The sequence below is a fragment of the Octopus sinensis genome, linkage group LG4 (assembly GCF_006345805.1).
Source record: "Octopus sinensis linkage group LG4, ASM634580v1, whole genome shotgun sequence".
NCBI classification, from domain to species: domain Eukaryota; kingdom Metazoa; phylum Mollusca; class Cephalopoda; order Octopoda; family Octopodidae; genus Octopus; species Octopus sinensis.
Window position 1 is genome coordinate 114220277 of NC_043000.1, and position 21953 is coordinate 114242229.

The 21953-nt window shown below is 34.9% G+C and overlaps 1 protein-coding gene across 16 annotated transcripts in view; it reads right to left on the reverse strand.

Moving 5' to 3' along the window:
- LOC115210975 (leucine-rich repeat and calponin homology domain-containing protein 4-like) overlaps positions 1-21953 on the reverse strand; it is a 303130-nt gene that overhangs the window by 105128 nt on the left and 176049 nt on the right. For 12 of the 16 annotated variants that reach the window (XM_036502375.1, XM_036502378.1, XM_036502384.1 and 9 more), the window contains exons 8-9: positions 20522-20710; positions 10158-10205 (exon numbers count right to left, since the gene is read on the reverse strand). The exons of 2 other annotated variants lie outside the window; for them this stretch is intronic. In XM_036502375.1, coding sequence (XP_036358268.1) covers positions 10158-10205; positions 20522-20710 — 237 coding nt within the window. The remainder of the gene's footprint in view (positions 1-10157; positions 10206-20521; positions 20711-21953) is intronic. 2 more of the 16 variants (XM_036502373.1, XM_036502385.1) reach the window with 2 other exon arrangements.

Here is a 21953-nt window from a genome sequence, read left to right on the forward strand (position 1 = left end):
AGTGGCTGTAATGAATGAGGAAGGAGAGAGAGAGGCGGGTAAGTGGTGGAGAGGGAGGAAACAAAGTGGGATGGAAAGTGGGGTGGAGAGATGAGGGGAAACATGAGAGAAGGGATTTTAGAGAATCAGAGAGAGGGTAATAAAGGAAACAAGATACTTGAACAATTAAAATCCTAACAGTATTACTTTACCTGAAGGTGGGCAGCTTTTTTTTTTTTTTATATTTTTGTCTAGAACCTTCTATTCTTTGAAATTGGAAAGAAACTTTGCAGTTATCACCATCACACCCCTAGCTATCTCAACTACCCTCACTTAACCCCCCACCACCATTAAAAACATGAACCAGTCCTTCTTGGCAGATATCCATCCCTCTGGGACTCTTGTCATACCATCTGTCTTTTCATTTAATAATAAACCAAATTAATTTCAAAGCACACAACAACCTCACTGTAGATGGGGTCATGATACGGGGGCCCTGAGCAAAGTGTATCCTCTTAGACTGTTGCTACAGTACCGTTTATGATAATCAAGGGTGCGATGTTGTGCTTAGGATTCATAACAAGGTGAACATCGACACTGATTTGCGAAACAAACACCATTAAATAAAAGCTTGTTATGGGAGTGGCTGTGTGGTAAGTAGCTTGCTTGCTTACCACATGATTTCAGGTTCAGTCCCACTGCATGGTACTTTGGCCAAGTGTCTTCTGCTAAAAACTGGGACCAACCAAAGCCTTGTGAATGAATTTGGCCGATGGAAACTGAAAGAAGCCCATTGTGCATGTGTGTGTGTTTGTGCCCACCACTACTGCTTGACAACCAATGCTGGTGTGTCTACATACCCGTAATCTAGCATTTCGGCAAAAGAGATTGATAGAATAAGTACTAGGCTTACAAAGAATAAGTCCTGGTGGGGTCGATTTGTTTGACTAAAGGCAGTGCTTCAGCATGGTCGCAGTCAAGTGACAGAGACAAGTAAAAGAACAAAAGAATACTGTATGTGAGTGTGCACATGTGTGTCCATGTACAAACATGTTCGAAATAAAGTGATGAAAGAAAAAAGGAAACTCTGCCCTGTTTGTTGGGGTAAAAGTTGATTCCAATAAAACATGCAGTTTGTTTTCAAGAAAACTTTGTAAAGATAGAATCAACGGAATTCTGAGGAGATAAAGCAGCAGCAGCAGTGATATCCATCTTGTTGTATTATTTGTCTTGGAGGGAATCAGATAATCAGATGTTTCAACAGTGTTTAGTATAAAACGGGATGAATACTTCCATGGCGAACTGCCACCACCAACATCACTACAATGATGAAATTTTCCTCTATGTGGCCAGTCAACCTGCTAGAAATAGCAGCCATATCTAGCAAATTACACTCTACTGCTTTATCCCAGTAGGTAATGTAGGCCATGATGGTTATGTCTGGAACACGTTTCGTCCTACATCAACCAGATTGGTTAAAAAACAATAACCAGCGGTCAGTATAATAACAAAAGGAAGTGAGTAGTTACATAATGAACTGAGGTAATTAAATTAGCTGTAATTAAATGTAAAGATACATAAGCAACAGTGCCTTGTGGGTAATTGTAAACAGCTGGCAAGTTTGGGGGCTGAATTTCAGGTTCACTTCCCAGGAAAACTATTTCATACAGGATTTAGACCACTGGATTTCCATCCAATTGTCAACAATCACAGTGATTCCAGCCAATTATGAAGGTGAATACAGCCGATAAATCAAGGTGACTCCAGCTGATAGAATAAGGTGACCTCAGCTGATAGATCAAGGTGAATCCAACCGATAGATCAAGGTGACTCCAGCCGATAGATCAAGGTGACTCCAGCCGATAGATCAAGGGGAATCCGACCAGTAAATCAAGATGACTCCAGCCACTAAATCAAGGTGAGTCCGGCCAGTAAATCAAGATGACTCCAGCCAGTAAATCAAGGTGACTCCGGTCAATAATCAGGGTGAATCCAGCTGATAACTGAGGTGACCCCAGCTTATAGTCAAACTGCCATACCTTTGATCTTGACATACAATACAAAACTAAAACATTCAATAATAAATTTTTACCTGGGCATAAAGCCAGAAGGTAAGTTAATGATATGAACCCCAGAACTTGACTGGCACTTTGTTTTATCAAACTCTGGGAAGATGAAAGGCAAAGTTGGCCACAGTAAGATTTAAACTCAGGACATAAAGCGGCAGAACAAATGGTGATGCTCTTACAATTCTGCTAATGAAGCACCCTTTTAATAATTGTCTCGAAGACAGGTACATGGCCTGAAATATTAAAGAGGGAGGTTAATTTATTAAAGTGACCCCAGGACTTGAGAGGTGTTTTGTTTTATGAAACCCAGAACAAAGTTGACTGCAGCATGCTTTGAACTCTGATAAAATAAAATCTGCCAATTCAACCCCAGAATGACAACAACATAACTAATAATAATTAGTATGGTTCCTCATAGATGCAATACCATAAATTTGAAAGGCTGCAAACAGTGGGTTGTACTGACCATGGTATATGACTGGTATTTTATGGATTGGTTGACTGAAATACTAATATTGCCGATAGAGTAGTCTGGTATAGATGTGCTCAGTGATGATGACTTAAATAATAGACGACAACAATGGTCTTCAAAATGGTAACACTAGACTCTGCAGCATCATATCAAAATATAACCATCCTCTTGGCAATAATTACAGTTTCCATGAAATCAATATCAATAAAACAGTCACTCCATCACTATACACACACACACACACACACACACACACACACATACACACAGACATAGATATCATTGCTATTATGCAAAAGTGTCATAAGTACAAAACGTTGCTCTTTTTTTAGAAAACGAAAAAATAGTTTCACCATTCCATAGCAACACCGTTGTACTACACTTTGACAATTTTTGATATCTTTGCATCTGAAGCAGCTGGAGATACGACAGTTTGACCCATGGGGGGGGGAGTCTTGCTGGGAGGCCTTCATCTGCAGGGCAAACATGGTTGAAGGCTTTACTAAATGTCTTAGACAATAACATTAATTTGGCCAAACTTATGTAAAGTAAGAGCCTACTAGAATGTGCATGTGTGTACACACATACATACACACACACACATGTACATATCTATTGATATATATATATATATACATATATATTAATATTATTACTATTATTAATGTTACTATTTTACTTAGGTAGAGCAATACTAAACAACCTGGTGTTAGAGCTCATTATACATATGCTTCTGTAAAAAGCATCAGTCAAGTACAGAGAAGTAACAGGAAATTGAATAAATGACAAAGGAATAAGAGGTTATGTCAGAAACCTCACTAGCTTACAGTTGTTTCTGCTATAGGATGCAATGCACTCATAGTTGGGTGCTTGTGTATCACTCTATAGATTCATCAGAGCTTCAAAAATAAAGTATCATATATATAAATATGACAGTGACGAATCACTACATCTACACTCTACTATGAAGTGCTGTTACACATATTTTTACATTGTAACATGCACATATAATAACCACACATATACGACACACACTCCGGCTTCCAGTCAATGGACAGAAACCATATTAGGCACCACCGAGTGTTTGTGGGGAGGAGGCAGTATATGTACGTGTGTGTGTGTGTGTATACACACACACACAAACATAACAGAAGGGCGTTGGCCCCATGCTTATAAGTTACAAATGCTGATCATACTGTCCTGGAACATAGCATATTCCTATCAAGGCTTGCTCCAGTTTGTTTGAATAGGAATGGAGGAATGCTTCTCCTTTCACATATTTGGATGGTGAGGGAGAGATGGGTACATCCATCTACCTGTAAAAAAAAAGATAAACAATTTCCCCTAACAACAACAATTCAAGCCATGCGTGACTTTGGAAAACTTATCCCCCCCAAATTTTCTTAAACTTTTTTATTCCCACCTAAAACAACATTTTGCTTTTCGTCATCTTATCTTACAACACAATCAATGTTTCTGTCGTTAGAAGACAGGGGTTAGTCTTTTACCTGACGGTGGTGATGACATCAAAGGAGACAGCCCATTCATCACACCTTAAAGGGCTGCTGAATTGTTGTTGGCAGTGGGGCTCATTTCTGCACCCATCAATTAATTAAAACAATCAATGCAGTATGTGGGTAGTCTCTTAATTGTAGTGCTGAGATTGAGTAACCCTTCACCCCATTAGTCTCTCTCTCTCTCTCACATACACACACATACATATACACAAACATTTTACATACAAATAAGTATGTATACATGTCTATGTATATACAGTCAGAATGTGGTTCCCGTGCTGGTGGCACGTAAAAAGCTCCATCTGAACGTAGTCGATGCCAGATCCGGCTAACTGGCTCCTGTACCAGTGGCATGTAAAAAGCACCATTCGAACATGATCGATGCCAGGCCCGCCTGACTGGCTCTCGTGCCGGTGGCACATAAAAAGCACCCAGTACACTCTCGGAGTGGTTGGCATTAAGAAGGGCATCCAGATGTAGAAACATTGCCAGATCAGATTGGAGCCTGGTGCAGCCTTCTGGCTCTCCAGACCTCAGTCAAACCAGCAAACCCATGGCTGCATGGAAAACGGACGTTAAATGATGATGAAGGTGAGAGCTAAAGATGCTCAATATAGAAAACATGTAGTAGTGTTCAAATGATAAACTGCAGAATCTTTATTGAGTACTAAGTCCAGCAGGTAAAGATAGGCTATGAGAGAAACCAAGGTGAGCTGATATGGAGATAGTGATGTCGATAAACAGCATTAGGTGTGATACATATGTACATTTATACATATACATACATGTGTATACACTCATTATAAATGTGAGTGTATATGTATATACATATGTATGCACTTGCATATAGATTTACATACATATGTTCATATACATGTATGCTTGCTTTGATTTTGTATTGAAAAATAAGTTTTTTTCTAAGAAATGTCAAATGTCAATGAGCCAATTAATAAATATCCGCTGAGGAATTAGCCTTCAGATCAGGGGATTCTCAACCAATTTCTATCGATGGACTCCCTTTGATTACTATTTTATTCTGGTGGACCCCCATAGCCATTCGATATTTAAAACAGATGATGATTTAAAACTTCTTAATATATAAGAGAGGGGGTAATTAACCAGGGGGGGTGGTTAGTTGTTGTAGAGGGGAATTGTCCTGATTATGACTGTTTACAGCATATTTACATCTGAGTTTACACACACACACTTGAAAGCTACTACACCAGAAAGGCTGATATACTTCCATTTATTGGTTTCAATGCTACTACTACTACTACTACAACTACTAATGCTATTGATAGAGTGCTTTAATGTTAGAGGGGAAAAGTGTTCAACTTTCTGATGTCAAGGACAAAAATTGTAAAAACAATTCCTACTCAACTATATGCTATATATATATATAATAATAATAATATAAATAATATATAAATATATGCATATATACATACATATATGTACATACCTACATATATATGTATATATACATGCATATATATATATATATACATGCATATATATATATATACATGCATATATATATATATATATATATATATATATATATATGTATCTGCATATCTTTTACATATGTTTAATATATATACACATATACATATTTATGTGAAATCCCTGTGAAAACTGTACCCCACCCAAATTAAAATAAGACGAATGTGGAAAGTTGTGAGGAAGCAGGGATAATTTCTTCATGACACAGATTGATAAACCAGACAAAGTAAATATTTATTTCCAACTTTCAGGGTTTCATTTGATGTAAGGATCAGCTGTGGGGCTGGTTATGTGAACCCTAGCAATCCATGGGTCAGGTAATTCATACTTTGACAATTCAAGTATTTCACCTCTGCATCTCCTCAGCAACTGGTACTATGTCAGCAAATGTACCATCAAAAATAAAAATCTTGAGTTGTGGGTTTTGTAAGGGCTTGCTTCATTTTCAAGCACTATTTATCCTGATTGATGGTGCTATGTAGGGCAAACTAGTCCAACATGAACTACATTTTTCCAGGTTAAACTTCTAAAACAACCTGAACTCAATTACAACTTCAAAGTACTGACGGACTTCAACTGATGAGTAGCTGGGCAACCTATTTAAATGAGGAGCACCTTTTTACAGCGAGGCGTGTTGTTGCTCAGGCCTCAAGAGTTAAATTGTCTCAGTTACAGGAACAACATAATACCTATTTCTTTACTACCCACAAGGGGACAAACAAGGACAGACAAACGGATTAAGTCAATTACATCGACCCCAGTACATAACTGGTACTTAATTTATCGACCCCGAAAGGATGAAAGGCTAAGTCGACCTTGGCGGAATTTGAACTCAGAACGTAGCAGCAGATGAAATACTGCTAAGCATTTCGCCCGGCGTGCTAACGTTTCTGCCAGCTCGCCGCCTTCAGGAACAACATAATACCATGACACAAACATCCTACGCCCCCAAAAGACTAACAGTTCTTATAATCCACTTCTCTTCATTAGCTTTTTCTTCTTTTTTTTTAATCAACTCCAAAAGGATCAAAGAAAAAGTTGACCTACATGATATATAGTCTGTAACATCTAGGTTAACTAACATAGGAGAAGAAGATAATTTGAGGACTACAGAATATCGTAAGGTAATAATAATATATACGATGAATTAATACAGTGTATGAAAATAATAATAATACACAGGGCGAAACTATGACAACAACAATGGCAAAATTTTACTTTTTATATCAGTCTTTCCCATCAAATATGTTCTGGAAAAAGAGGAAGTATTTTTTTTTTATTCCTTTTTTTTTTTAATCACATAAAGCTTTTCCTTTGCATGAAAACAGCATTTGTTATGTATACATAGATACATACACACACACACACACATATATATATATATATATATATATATTATATATATATATATATATATATATATATATATATATATATATATATATAATAATGATAAAATGTAATAACAAAATAATGAGAACTCGATATTAGATAAATAGAGGATTATATATATATATATATATATATATATATATCTACACACACACACACACACACATACATATGTTATAATTTAGAACAAACAGTAAAAGGTTATCATTATAGTACTCAGAGTTTTAAATGTCGGAGCAAAGAGCTACGATACAGTCTCGTCGGCTATTACTGTATCGTAGCTCTTTGCTCCGACATTTAAAACTCCGAGTACTTATAATGACAACCTTTTACTGTCTGTTCTAAATTTCACCATGATAGATCGGCAGCCACTACACATATTTTTTTTCTCTCCTTGTTTTTTCTGTGTCCCTTTCTGTAGAAGAGCGTAGGCTCAAAACATAAAAGACTTTTTCAATTCATCTGTTTGTTTTGTACACCACCCGTCTTCGTCTTTTGCTTTTTTCGTGAACTCTCCCTATATATATATATATATATATATATATATATATATTATATATATATATATCAATAATCCTCTATTTATCTAATATCGAGGTCTCATTCTTTTGTTGTTACTTTTTATCATTATTATTATATATATAAATATATATGTGTTTGTATGTATGTAAATATGCATGCATACATTGCTAAAGTTCCATGCCATTATCTCACTGTTCTCATGTGAAGATTGCAGTGACATGAAACTAGAATAAACAAGATTAAACATAACAGCCTCAATAAACCATAAACACTGTAACATACATAGAACGCTTATCGATTTGCTACAATTCAACCTCTGAACATACACAATCCATTCTTATATATATATCACAAACTGAGGCTTCAGTTCCTGCAACAAATACTACTTCTATGGAAATGTCCAACAGGTCACTGAAATTAAAAACAGAGAAAAAGAAACGGAAAAAAACAAGAGAAACGAAAAGCTGATCACAAGGAACAAAAATAAAACACAATGAAAGAAGGAAAGAGAGACAAGTGCTGACTGAATGAGTGACTGACTGACTTCAGCTGCAAGTGTTGTTAAACCAAAGATAGGTGACACCTCTGAAAGCTGCTGCTGTACAAATAACACTGAATACACACACATATATATATATTATATGAAATGAAGAATTCTATAACCTCTGTAACAATGGCCAGGAAAGAAACAGAAAAAGATGTGGGGATAAAATTATAAGAATTAATACTAATTTAGATACTTTAAATTAAAGAAAAAGAAGGGAAAAAAAACCAAGAAGGTTTTTTTTTCAAACTTGAAAGAAATTTATTTGAAGATTATTTTCAGTAGATTTCGTTTGTGAGCTTTTAATTATATTTATTTAAAATATGTTCATTTTCTACTATCCTTTTGTCGTGTGATGAAGAAAAAATAGCAAACCAGATTTTTCTCCTGTTCAGAAATTTTACCATCCAACAAACAAATGTTTAAATTTCAAAAAGATGACAAAATATTTTACTTGAAATTTGAATATACAAAGCTACACTCTGTTATATGTCCAAAGAATTAAAAAAAAAAAAGAAGAAAAAATAACCGAAAAAATTGGCAGGAATTTCTAAAACCTGCTTGAAGGTTTGCAAACTCAAAGGAATTAAATTTGGGCTTTTTTTCAAAAGATGCATGTCATTTTTTTTTTCTTTTCTACTTTCTGGGAGCTCAAACACCCTCAACTCTTGATATTACTAAAAAAAAAAAAAAAAACATGTCCCTCTTTGTTGTGAGGGGGGTAAAAAAAAAAAAAGGTTTGAAATTGCTTCCTCACCTGCCTCTCTTCAGATGTTTAAATGTATAGGGTGAAACACCTTATAGAGAGTAGGGAAATAAGGGGCGGGCTAGAGGGGGAACTGGGGACAAAGAGGAGATAGGAAAGATCATCTACACACACATATACACAATAAATAACATATATATATACATTATATATATATATATATATATATATATATATATTGTGTGTGTGTGTGTGTATATATATATATATATGATGGAGCAGAAGGGATGCGAGATGAGCAGCTATCGTTATTACATCATAACCCAACCAACAGAACCTTAAACATGGAGGAGGAGGGGTTCCAATGAAGGAAGGGTGGAGGATGTCAAAAGCTAAAGAGATTGAAAATATTAAGAGGAGGAGGGGGTGTAGGAGTACAGGGTGGATTAGAATGGTTAAGAAAAGGCACTCTTGAGAAACAGGTACGAGATGCATACATCAATATATACATACATAGAGAGAGAAAGAGAGAAAGAGATAGGGAGAAAGAGAGAGAGTCATACATGTACACAGACAGGCACACATGTACATGACATGCATGGGTGTGTGTGTGTGAGTGTGTGTGCGTGCGTGGTGTGTGTGGGTGTGTGTGTGGTGTGTAGAGGATGATTCAGAAGTTCGGTTAGCATTTCAATACCGTATATCATTTAAATGGTAAAGGGTTTATTTATTTATATATTTCTCTCACCTCACAGACACACACACGCACACACACACACACACACACAGTATTGAGTGGGGTTTGAAGGTAAAACAACTGGAAGCTAAGACAATCGACCGAGTATAAATGCATGTAGTACGTCTTGGAGAGACTAGGAAGGTGAGAAAGCAAGGACGGAGGGAAGGAAGGTAGGAATGAAGGAAGGTAGGTAGGTTGGTAGGTAGATGGAGAAGGAATGAGAAGAATGTTATTTTGAGGTTATAGATGAGAGAGGGAGAACAAGTAAAATAGATGACTCTACAACATTAAGACATGCATATTTAATTATAAGTATACACAAGTATACACATCTGTCACTTATAGTTGTGTATGCTTAGAGTAAACAGATATACATATATACATATATATATACATATATATATACACATATATATATAACACTCACACAACAACAGCTGTGAAGAGAATATAATGTAAAAACACAAAAGGAGTAAATCAGTATGTACATGTGTACATATACATACATATGTGTATATATATATATATATGCATATATATATATGCATATATATATATGCATATATATATATATATATATATATATATATTTATATATATACACGAACATATGTATGCATGTGTGAATACATATAAATAACAACTAAGTCAACAGAAAACTATGTGAAAAGAAGTAAAGGCAACATGCGAAAGGTTTGGGTATACATATACCTGGCCAGGATCTTCAATCCCTTGCTTGTGGCCATTATAAGGGCTTCTCTACAATGAAAAGATGAAGCAATTGGAGACACTCTACGGGGGATCTTGAGCAAGAATCAATAAAGATGAAAGGCTGAACCCTAACCACTCAAAACATTTCTTTTTGGTTACAGACACACAGACATTATAAAATGTATATTTTTTTTTTTTTTGGCTTCAAAGCATATAGTTGCATTGTATATTATGATAATAAGGCACAGAGTCCTGGATAAAGCTGAAATAGAAAGGCCTGTTTTGCTGAGAGATTCCAGTGCAGAAAGAAAAAAAATGTATGTGTGTGTGCACAAGTGCATACATGTGTGTATGTACGTATGTGTATGTTTATATAATATATATATATAATATGTGTGTGTGTGTGTGTGTGTATATATATGATGATGATGATATATATGTGTGTGTGTATATATATATATATAATATATATATGGGGAGAATGAGAGACAGAGAGCAGGAATGTGTGTGTGTGTTTACATAAATGAATCTATTGCGTAGTTGTGTGTTTAGGCATGTGAGTTAAAGCTTGAAAATAAAAACATTGGCAAAATACAAAAAAAAAAAACAATTTGGAAATCATGTCTGGAAAGGTATTTAGATTCATTAACCGCCCCCTCCACCACCACCAATTTTGTAGTCTTGTATTTAAGGTATTCGTTTTCAGATGCCAATGCCAACTAAACACTCACCATCCAGTATAAATTTTCAATAAATCGCCAGTTTTACCATGACACTAATACACAACACTTTCTTTGAAATTTGAACAATCCCCACCCTTTTTTTTTTTTTTTTTTGCCTTGCCTTGCCATCCCAATTTGAATCCAAATTTTACAAGGTCCAACCTTTACCTTGCATTAGTGAAATAGAAAATCAACTACAAGATGTTGAAGAAGAAGAAAGAAAGGGAAAAAAAGTGAAAATTTCCAATTCCTTCACTGACCCATTAAGAAAAAAAAAATCATATAATAATAGTTTTGAATTTAGACAATAAGGCCAGCAATTTTTGAAGGAAAAGGTTAGTCAATTACATAGATTCCAGCACTTGCGTGGTTAGGTGTAAAAGCAAAGTTCAAGTCAGCAGAATATGAACTCAGCATATGAAGAGCAGGAGAAAATACCTCAAGGTATTTTGTCCTGCCATTTTTGCACCCTCAATTTACCCAGGTTCGAAATTTCCCCAAGACACCTGATGAAGGCTGGAGGGTATATCAGCCGAAATGTTGTTTTAACAACAAACAGGATGAGGACAAATACCCGCCAAATGTAAATAATTCCTCATCTCTTAAATATAGAACTGTAAGACAAAATGTTGCTAAGTATTTTGTCCAGAATACTAACATAATAATAATAATAATAATAATAATAATAATAATAATAATAATAATAATAATAATCCTTTCTACAAGAGGCACAAGGCCTGACATTTTGCAGGGAGGGGACTAGTCAATTACATCGACCCCAGTGTTTCACTTGCACTTAATTTATTGACCCCAAAAGGATGAAAGCAAAGTCAACCTTGGCGGAATTATTATTAATAATAATAATAATAATAATGATGAATTGATATACTATTCATAAAACCTAACTCATAACTAGTGTAGCAGTCTCCTGTCAACATGACAGCTGTTTTTTAGTTGTTACATTCTTGAAATGGATTTTACTTACACAATACAACATCTCAGCAGTTTTCCACTCCCACCACCATCAACACCACCACCACCATCAACACCACCACCACCTGTTAAAATTTATAAATCTAATTTTTTTGACTTTTTTTCTTTTTTTTTGTGAGATTCCAGAAAAATGTCAAAATTATGTAAAAATGTCTAAAATCTCTAATTTATTTGTTTAAAAACAAAAAAAAAAGTTTCAAAACCCCACCACTACCACCATCCATTTACTAAAATTTCCATTTGAAAATGATTTTAAAATCAGTTAAAAAAAAAAAGAGAATTATCTCCCTTGAATATTTTTTTTATTTTAGTCTTCTACCCAGCGAAACAAAGCCATACTTCATTCCTTCTAATAGCAGAACATAAAAGATATTTGGCCTACCCACATTACAATTCTTTAAGCACACACTGTATCACTAGCTGTACACCAAGGCAGCAAGGAATGTGTGGCGTTAAGATCATGCACTGCATTTTGTAAAAACTATCAATGTTCCTAGTTAGGAGGTCAGGTGAAGCCACGTTTTCTGCTTCCTGTCAATTAACCACTTTATACCCTAAATTGACGGTAAAAACAAAACTATTTTGTGCATATTAGGAAGGGCATCCAGCCAAAACAGTCACTGAGGTCTGGTGCAGGCTTCTATCTGGCCGGCTCTAGTGAAACCATCCCACCTTCCATGCCAGCATGGAAGGTGGACGTTAAACAATGAAGATGGTTATTCGTTTCTATAATGATATTGTAGGATTGGTGTAAGAGTCTGGATGTGGACAGTTTGAGCATAAAAAGTAGAATATTCAGACCAGATACGACCAGTTTACATATCAAAGAATTAAATATGGCACTATCTCAATTCCTTTCCTCTTTTAGATCTGTTTATTCAAAATTGTGTTCTTGTATTACACTTACATTTAACTGGATACAGACACATGAAATATACACCTAATTAAAACAATTATCTGAAATAGACAACTTCCAATTAAAATTGTAGCTATGTTTTATAAAATCCTACATTACAGAGTTAATGATTAATTGAAAACTGAGAAAGGTTGACGAGTGTTTTCTACAATGAAATTGATCCTCTGTAATTCCAGGGAGTGATGAGGAAGGACCAAATCTAATTAAACAGGGCTACCACTAACCCACACACATCCACCTGATTTCAAATGTAAGTTAGATGACTTCATTAATATATTTAGGGAATGTGGAGGTGGAGGTATTACTCATACACTTTTCTTTCTTTTTGGATCAAAAAATTTTAATTAACCATTTCCATCCCAATGCTATTTGCTTAAAAATTCTTACTGTCGACAAAGAAAACACAACATATGCAAGAAATAGCAGTGAAATCTTTTTCAAATCATACCATACAGCTTGAATAAAGAGGAAGGACGCTTTAAATTTGAAGACTTTACTGTAGCCAGAGTGAAGCAAGATAACAGGAGGGAGGTTCAATACATTAAAGGTGCTTTTTTTTTCTATGAAAATCCCTATTTTTTACAATTTTGTGACTGCTGTGTTGCCATTTTTCGGTGTATTTCAACCTGAAAAATGTTCACTTAAAGAGAATAACAAGCTACATAATGCATAATTTTTACTTTTTGAAAATTCCAATTCTAAAGGGTCGAAACAAACCCGAGCAACGCCAGGCAATACTGCTAGTATACAATAAAGGTAAGTTTATACTAATCCTGTCACAGATACTAAACTGTGTTTATCTAAAATGCTGAACAAACTGTGGAGGTAAACAATTCCTATGTAACCGTTAATCTCAGAGGTATTCCAATAGCAATGACATAGCACCACAAATTCCACAGGAACTGGTTTTATTCGTTCGTACCTGCCAGAACCATCTTTACGACTTATTAAAATTGAAACTGTTTATATTTCAGATTTATTCTAACCACAACGAAAATATGTCTTCGTTACATTTCAGACTTCACGATGGCGTTTCCCTGTGAAGTTACAGCAAATCCACACAGTTTAGTTTGGCAAACTTGGAATATTTATATTTAGTTTATTTTCTAAAGAATGTGCAACTATTTTGAATATTTTGCTCATTTCAGCAGGAGTAAAAACAAAATGAAGACAAACCAACAATGTGGTCGTTCAACATGCTAGTAATCATAGCCAAATCTTGCTCAAATCACAACCTAATGCCTTCAAAAATGAAAGAAGTATGTTGGATAATATAGTTTTAGATATTCCTAAAACAGATGGAATGGTCATGACTGGAACATCTGCTCCGTTATTTCTGTTGAGATATTGTGTTTCTTTCAATAAATTTTAAACATAACAAGGAATTTAGTAAAATACCTTAGTTAACATTAAGCTGGTCTTATGACTAAGGTTTGGTGGAAGATTTTAATTCAAAACTTATGAAAGCAAGGCATTTGTACTACAGAGCCAGAGGCGGTCTCAGCCAGGTTAGTATTGAAAGGGTTAAATTGACTGGCATCTATTTTCTCAATTTCTGAAGGTGACAAAGGCAAAGTTGAAGTCGGCAGAATTTGAACTCAGAAATGCAAAGACCCAAGAACAATTATCACAAAGCATTTTATTGGATGCTCTAACAATTCTGCTAATCCATTGACCTGATCAGGCGGTTGATGATGATGATGATGATGATGATGATGATCCTTTCTACTAAAGGCACAAAGCCTGGAATTTTTGGCAGGAAGGGACTAGTCAATTACATCAATTTGAGTGTTTCACAGGTAATTTAATTTATCGACCCCGAAAGGATGAAAGGCAAAATCGACCTTGGTGGAATTTGAACACAGAACATAAAGACAAACAAAATATCACAAACCATTTTTACCCAATGTGCTAATGATTCTGCCAGCTCACCACCTCAATAATAATAATAATAATAATGATGATAATAATAATGGTGGTGGTGATGATGATGTGGCTGTGTCTGTTGATATGGATGGATGCAGCAGTTAAAGAAGTGGAAAAAATAGAAAAAATACTAAGACTTAGCAAGGGAAATGAAAAAAACTGGAGGGCTTCTGCAAAAGTAACCCCAATTACTAGCACTCTGGGCACCCCAACAGCCCTGGTAGTTTCCTTAATGAGATCAGAGCAACTACAAAAATTGCATTAATGAAGAAATCTGTTCCATCAAGAACAGCAAATATTGTCTGAAAGATCCTCAATATCTTAGTAAATTGTGACCCAATATTGATGACATTATTTCCAAAATGTAACACATTTGTGCATACCAATAATAATAATAATAATAATAATAATAATGATAATAATAATAATTTTAATAAAACTGTAAAAAAGTTGAATAAAAAAATAATAATTCCATGTTCCACCCAGATAAGCAAAAGCAAAGAATTTGGAGCAAGCAGTAAAAGGAAGTTAATAAAATTTAGTTTGAATTGGTGAAGAGTAGCAGCAAATGGTTTGAAGAATGTGAGAATATTGAAGGAGCGAGAGAGAGAGAGAGAGAGAGAGAGAGAGAGAGAAAGAGAAGTTGCAGGGAGAAGTTTGAAGCAGTTAGTTTGTGTATGTCGGGAAAGAGAGAGGTAACATTATCATCAAAAATATAGCCGTGACGGTGAGTTTGTCTATGAAAATAGCTGCTTGACCTGAGCTAAAAGTCAGAAATAATATTACAATTTCATGTGATTTTCAAGAAAATAATATTTGATACTTTGCTTTTGGATTTGGCTTGCAAGATTTTTTATATGAGTTCGTGTGTTGAAGCATATTCTGTTGTGTCTGGGGAGAGTCATTCTCTTTTGGTACCTTATAATGTAACATACACACTGGTAAAATTTCCACTTTTTTCTTATTTTTATTTTCCTAAAATTTCCACGTTTTTCTTATTTCTATTGTCCTAAAATTTCCACGTTTTTCTTATTTTTATTGTCCTAAAATTTCTTATTTTTATTTTCCTAAAATTTTCATTGCATCTTGCAATCTTTTCAATAGTTTTGACTCTCTTGATGTTCAAAACTATTGAGAGTCAAAACTATTGAAAAGGTTGCAAGACACAACGAAAAGTTTAGGACAATAAAAATAAGAAAAAAAGTGGAAATCTTACCGGTGAGTGTGTTACATTATAAGGCACAAAAAGAAAATTACTCTTCTCAGACACAACAGAATATTTGATACTATCAACAGCAATTTGAGGTAAGAAAGATCAGTAAGTCCCCTGACTAGATTAGGGGCCACATTGTCATCCAGCAAATGACAAACATGTAGCTGGATGACCATCAGTGGCCATTTCTAATACTTTTTGGCCTTAAGTTGTTTATGGAATCTGATATCATTGCTGTAAATAATGTGATTTCTAGCAGAGACATAAAAGTCTCAGAAAATAAACAAGGCAATATGAATGAAACAAAGCAACTGAGACTTTGAATATTTTAAGGAATTACATGACTGACATTGTTCTAAAGCTAGTTTACGAATAACAGCAGAATACTAGCTGATGGACTGAATCCATATTGAGGGCAGGGCCCCCCAAATTTATTATAAAGTTCATATTGAGCAGGACTTTGAGTCTCACCTAACAGCTTACTCCACCAGACTGGTTGGAAAAGCTGTTAGGTAAAACGTCCCAATCAATAAAAAGTCCCAATCAACATGAACCTTGCAATGAAACTCGTAGTGTCTAACAAGGATCTTGATCAAAGGGGGTTTTCACCTACTCTCTTTTTAAAACTTCTTCACTTCAGAATGAAAGGAATTACAAATAATTGCATAACCAGCTTAATATGCTGTCATCTGAAACATATACAGGTTATATTCCAACAGCTACAGCTAAAGCCTTTAATATTCGCAGGCTTAATACATTTGGTTTTAAATAGATACCATGAGTAGGTATACTTATAGATACATGCAATAGAAACCATGTATATTTGCCAAGTATTGCATTTGTTACTTTGCAAGTGTCATGATCAAGTCTTCTTATGAACAGTGGAGAAACAGTTTAAGGAGTAAGCCTTTCCAAAATTCATTAAAAGTTGGTATTTAATCCTGTGCCAGATCTCGTTAAGCAAACCTATATTCTATATTTGTCAATCAATGTACTGAAGACCATATCACATAATATGCACTTTCTATTTTTTTTTTAGGATGGTACAACACGATTTGTGGGAGACTTAGCTGTTATTTCTTATAGGCCAAGCAACCACATACAAACTAACAAATTGGTTTGCCTTCAACCCAACTGTAAAATAGTTGAAGAAATAAAAATGTAGAACTTAAGATATCGATAATAGACACCAGACTAATGTCTTTCTGACCCTAAACTATGATTGCCAGATATCTCATAAACACTAAAAGAGTGAAATATATCTTAGTTACTTCAGAGTTAGAAGGTGGTGGTCATTTAAAGTGGGTCAATACTTTCCTTCACAGAACAGTATTGTGTTTTACTAAACAAGCCGCAACTGAAATTATTTACCCACACAAACAGTAGGAAAAAAACAGTACCTCTGAATAAAAGATTTATTAGGATGATTCTCCATTTCAGTATGTGATAAACTCCACCACATAACACCATCATGGACAGGCTAAAGTGGGGAAGAACTTCTAGACAACTGTTTTGCCTAATAATTTCTTAATCAGATGAGCCATTCTATTGTCACTCTCTCCCTATGCATGGCCATATATATATATATATATAATTTATTTAAAAGCAGCAGAAATATAACAAAAGCTGTTACTCAGGGCTTCATGTTCCCGTTTGTTGGACAGTTTTGTTGAAATAGAACAAAACTGTCTGACGAACGGGAACATGAAACTGAGTAACAGCTTTTGTTATATTTCTGCTGCTTTTAAATAAAGCATATTACTCTACCTCTGGTATTTGAGTACTCTTTTTCCCCACCTTGTTTCACATTTATGTGTTTACTCCGGTATATATATATATATATATATATATATATATATATATATATATATGTATAATAAATTAAATAGAGAGATACAAATGACAATCCAATAACTCATTTAAATTATAATATAAAATAATATACTATGAATATAATATAACATACATAATTATTAAAAAACCTAAAAAAGCCAACAATTTGTTTCGACTTACATAAATTACTGGATTGTCGATTGTATCGCTCTAATTTAATTTATTGTTTGTAATTTGAATTATACCCCTACTTATGTGGGTACCAGTGAATTGGATATTTTACACACCCCTTTGAAGGGAATTTTTTTTCTTAGTTTGTTACTTTTATATATATATATATACACATACATATAGATATATACATACATATATATACATGTTTATACACACACAAAGATAATGACCACATTATCTGATGTACTTTGCCTTTCTTTCTTTCGGTTAGGTGTGATCTGCTATTTCTTGCAAACTGAGAAACCATTTAGAGACTTCCTCACAATAAGCGAAGTTGGTTTGTTTATAATAATGGTGTTTGAGAAAGCTGAAAGATGAGATGTGACAGCGTCCATGAAGACGACCATCCAACATGACAAACATAATCTAGACTCAAACAACCATCTCCACACTAAATACAATACACCCAGTTTTTTTTTTAACCATTCCTGCTACACTTATAGCAGCAATAATACCAACATTATTTCATAACATATTGTGGTGTTGACGAACTCCTGAAGACTACAGAAAGATCTGAAATCTAAGAAAGAGTAAGAGTCTGTCTAAGTAGAAAGTGAATAAGTTAGATTGACATGAAGAACACAAGCCTATTTCAGAGTCTGGCCCTCAAACAGGGGGCAAAGGAAAACAAAGATATTGTTGGTCTGGTTGTCTATCTAATAGTAAGTCTATCCATTCAATGCCCGAACCCAGGCCAACAAATTCCTTCTATTCCTCAGTGAAGGACAAAGCCTTGAAAGATTAGAGTTTATACAGCTCACATCAATTAAACTTGTTTTTCTACAAACTCCCCCTACACAGAGTACTTTGGAAGTACGAAGTATCTTCAAACTCCTAGCATTAGATTATGAATTAATAAGTTAGAACCAAATAGAAATACTTGTAAGTTAATTAATTGTAATTTAAAATTAAAAGTTATTTCATGACAAGTCAAAATAATTATTCATTTAAATTAATATCAAATTAGTTATCATACTAACGTAATTCATTTATAACCTACAGTCACAGTAATACTAGTACACTGTAGAAATACATTATTTATCTGGTGGGGAGAGGTGGAGGTTTTAGTTTCACATCGGAAATGTGTAACATTATGTAGCTCCAGTCAGCTGTGATTGCACAAAAAACAGCTGATTGAGGGACTGGATGTAATCCAGCGGTATTCACAGCACATAGCTAATTGAATAATTACATGTGTTTCGGATAACCAAAGAGCTCCAGGATATCTAGGGGCTGCAGATATCCTGTACCCTCGTTTAAATTAGGACCACATTGTTCTCACAGAAATGCAGTGACTGATATGGGGCCAATGTGACAACATGGCATTTTATACTTTCTCCACTGTTCAGACTCAGGCTTCATGCCTCTCACAGCAGACCAGCCAAGGTAGACTTGCTCACAATAGGACAATTGCTGTTGCTCTACAATTATTATGTATAGTGTTTGGGTCTAAAGAAGCTGTTGATGCAACTTATATTTTCTACAAGGTGTTCAAAAAGTCTCTCCACAGTAAGTATTTCATTGCAAAATAGATATTTATAAGATCGTATAAGACTACAAAAGAATATATTAGACTTTACAAGACTTTAAAAAAACTTTATATGAGGTGTTGAAAGTGTCGTTCTTCATATTCAATGCAAAAGTTGACTCTTCTACAAATGTTTTGAAATAAATCTTGGAGAGTCTAACATGGTATGGACCGTGTGAAGGTTATGACTATGGAGAGACTTTCTGAACACTCTGCATATGTTTTTATACGTGTCTGAACTGATTGACAGAGATGGTGATTTAAACTGATGTTGCAGTAGTGTTCTGAGATGATGTCGTAGATGTATTTGGACTGAATGGGAGACTGGTGTCACAGAATGGCACCATAATGGCATTTTGGGATGTCAGAGAGTGTCTGTTTATACATATAGGGGCGAGGTGCTGGATCAGAGTTTGCTGCAACAGTAAACTTTGCACTTTGCACTTCTAAGAATTTTCATTTGTGCACATGGTCTGCAACTGAGGATGTACGCCATCTGTGATGAAGCCATTTGTGCTAGTTTATCCTGTTTGTAGTTGGTTGCAAATTTATTGAAGAACTATTGGTGGATACCCAGGTATGGCACTGGCATAATCAATGATGAATATAATATACCTTGTGGTTGTTGGTGAAGGTTATGTTAGTTTGAATGTGAGATCATATAAAGATGAAGCAGCAGAGAGGAAGTTAAAGCTGCTTTCTTTATTAAATCAGTTACAGATTAATTAATGAACAACCTTGTCAAGTAATTAAACGTTTCTGTTGAATGAGAAATCAGTAGTTGAAATGTTAAAGGAACTTTTTTAACACATAGTTGAATTAGTTAATGAGGTGGGAGGTATTTAAGAATGAAAATCTGAATTAAGAGTGAAGATAAATGAAAATTGAAGAAAATCTTGGAAAAAAAATTTTGGAAAACTAAATGGATGTTATGTGTGGAAAGTTTGAAGTTTCTGTTAGAAGAAAAAATTATTAGTTAAGCAGTGTAACTTTACTGACCCTTGTGAATGTATCCTCCATGTTTATTAGAGAAGATGTCTTGGGCTCAGAGTTGACTGCAGCCTCTTTAGGGATCTCACGTGGGGGTTCTTTTGGCTGCAGCTCCTCATCTCTGCCCTGGCGTTGTTCTTTAGCAGCCTCGGCAGCTTTTAAAGCCAAGCAGTTAGCTTCATCCAAGTCATTTACCACCTGTAGGAGGGCCGGGAAAAAGAGGGCACAATACAATGAAAGTTGAGGAAAAAATAGTGGTGGAGGGGAAAAAGAAGGGGCAACAAAACAGAAAAGAAGGAAGAGTAAAAAAAGGGATAACAGAATGTGGAGAGAGTTATTATAAACATGCAAACAATTCAATATAATCAAGTGTTAATGGTAGGTCAGTATTATAATGGCTGCAAAACAGAATGTTTGAATTCTCTGAGAGAGAGGGGAGAAAAAGGTAATAAAACATGCAGATATTATGGGTCATGCATCGGATGACAGACAGACAGACAGAGAGAGATTAGAAAGACAGGATCAGAACTCCTGACATGCTACAATCCTGTTTTTGATAGAATTCAAGTAGTTTTCACATGCAAGCTTTTAATGTTTAACTCCAATGTGCTCTGCTCCACAATGTCTTTGAAACTAAACAACTGTATCATGCTGGCACTAGGGGACAGGTGACAGGGACACCAAATGTGAGGCCGAAAATCCAGCCCCTTCTGTGCAAACGTGGCTGCAGAAAACGGCTTAAAATAATTCAACAAGAAAAAGGATTCAAGAATAAAAAAAAAAATCATAGAAATTACTATTGAGGGTTAAACTTTACAATGTGCATGTATGCATGTGCATGCACGTGCACACACACATATTCACAGCTATGAATATACTGTATTTACAAATATTTCTACTCAATGAAAAATAAATTTACACCTGAAACAAAGACACTTCAGAAGAGCAAAATCAACTGTTCGCATTCAGTTCAAATTTGTAACACTTTAATATATATAAATATAACAACTACACTCTCGGAGTGGTTGGCGTTAGGAAGGGCATCCAGCTGTAGAAACTCTGACAGATCAAGATTGAAGCCTGGTGCAGCCATCTGGTTCGCCAGTCCTCAGTCAAAATCATCCAACCCATGCTAGCATGGAAAGCAGACGTTAAACGATGATGATGATATCTTTTATCGGTTTCAGTCATTGGATAGTGGCCATGCTGTGATACTGTCTTGAAGAATTTTAGTTGAACAAATCAATCCCAGTATTTATTTAGGTTTTTTTTTGTATTTCTTTTTTAGCAAATTCTGGCCCTTATTCTATCAGGCACTTTTGCCAAACCACTAAGCTATGGAGATGTAAATACACTACCACCAGTTGTCAAATGGTGGTGTAGGACAAACATACATGAAAACAATATAATAAAATACAAGTACTAACATTGATTTAATTAA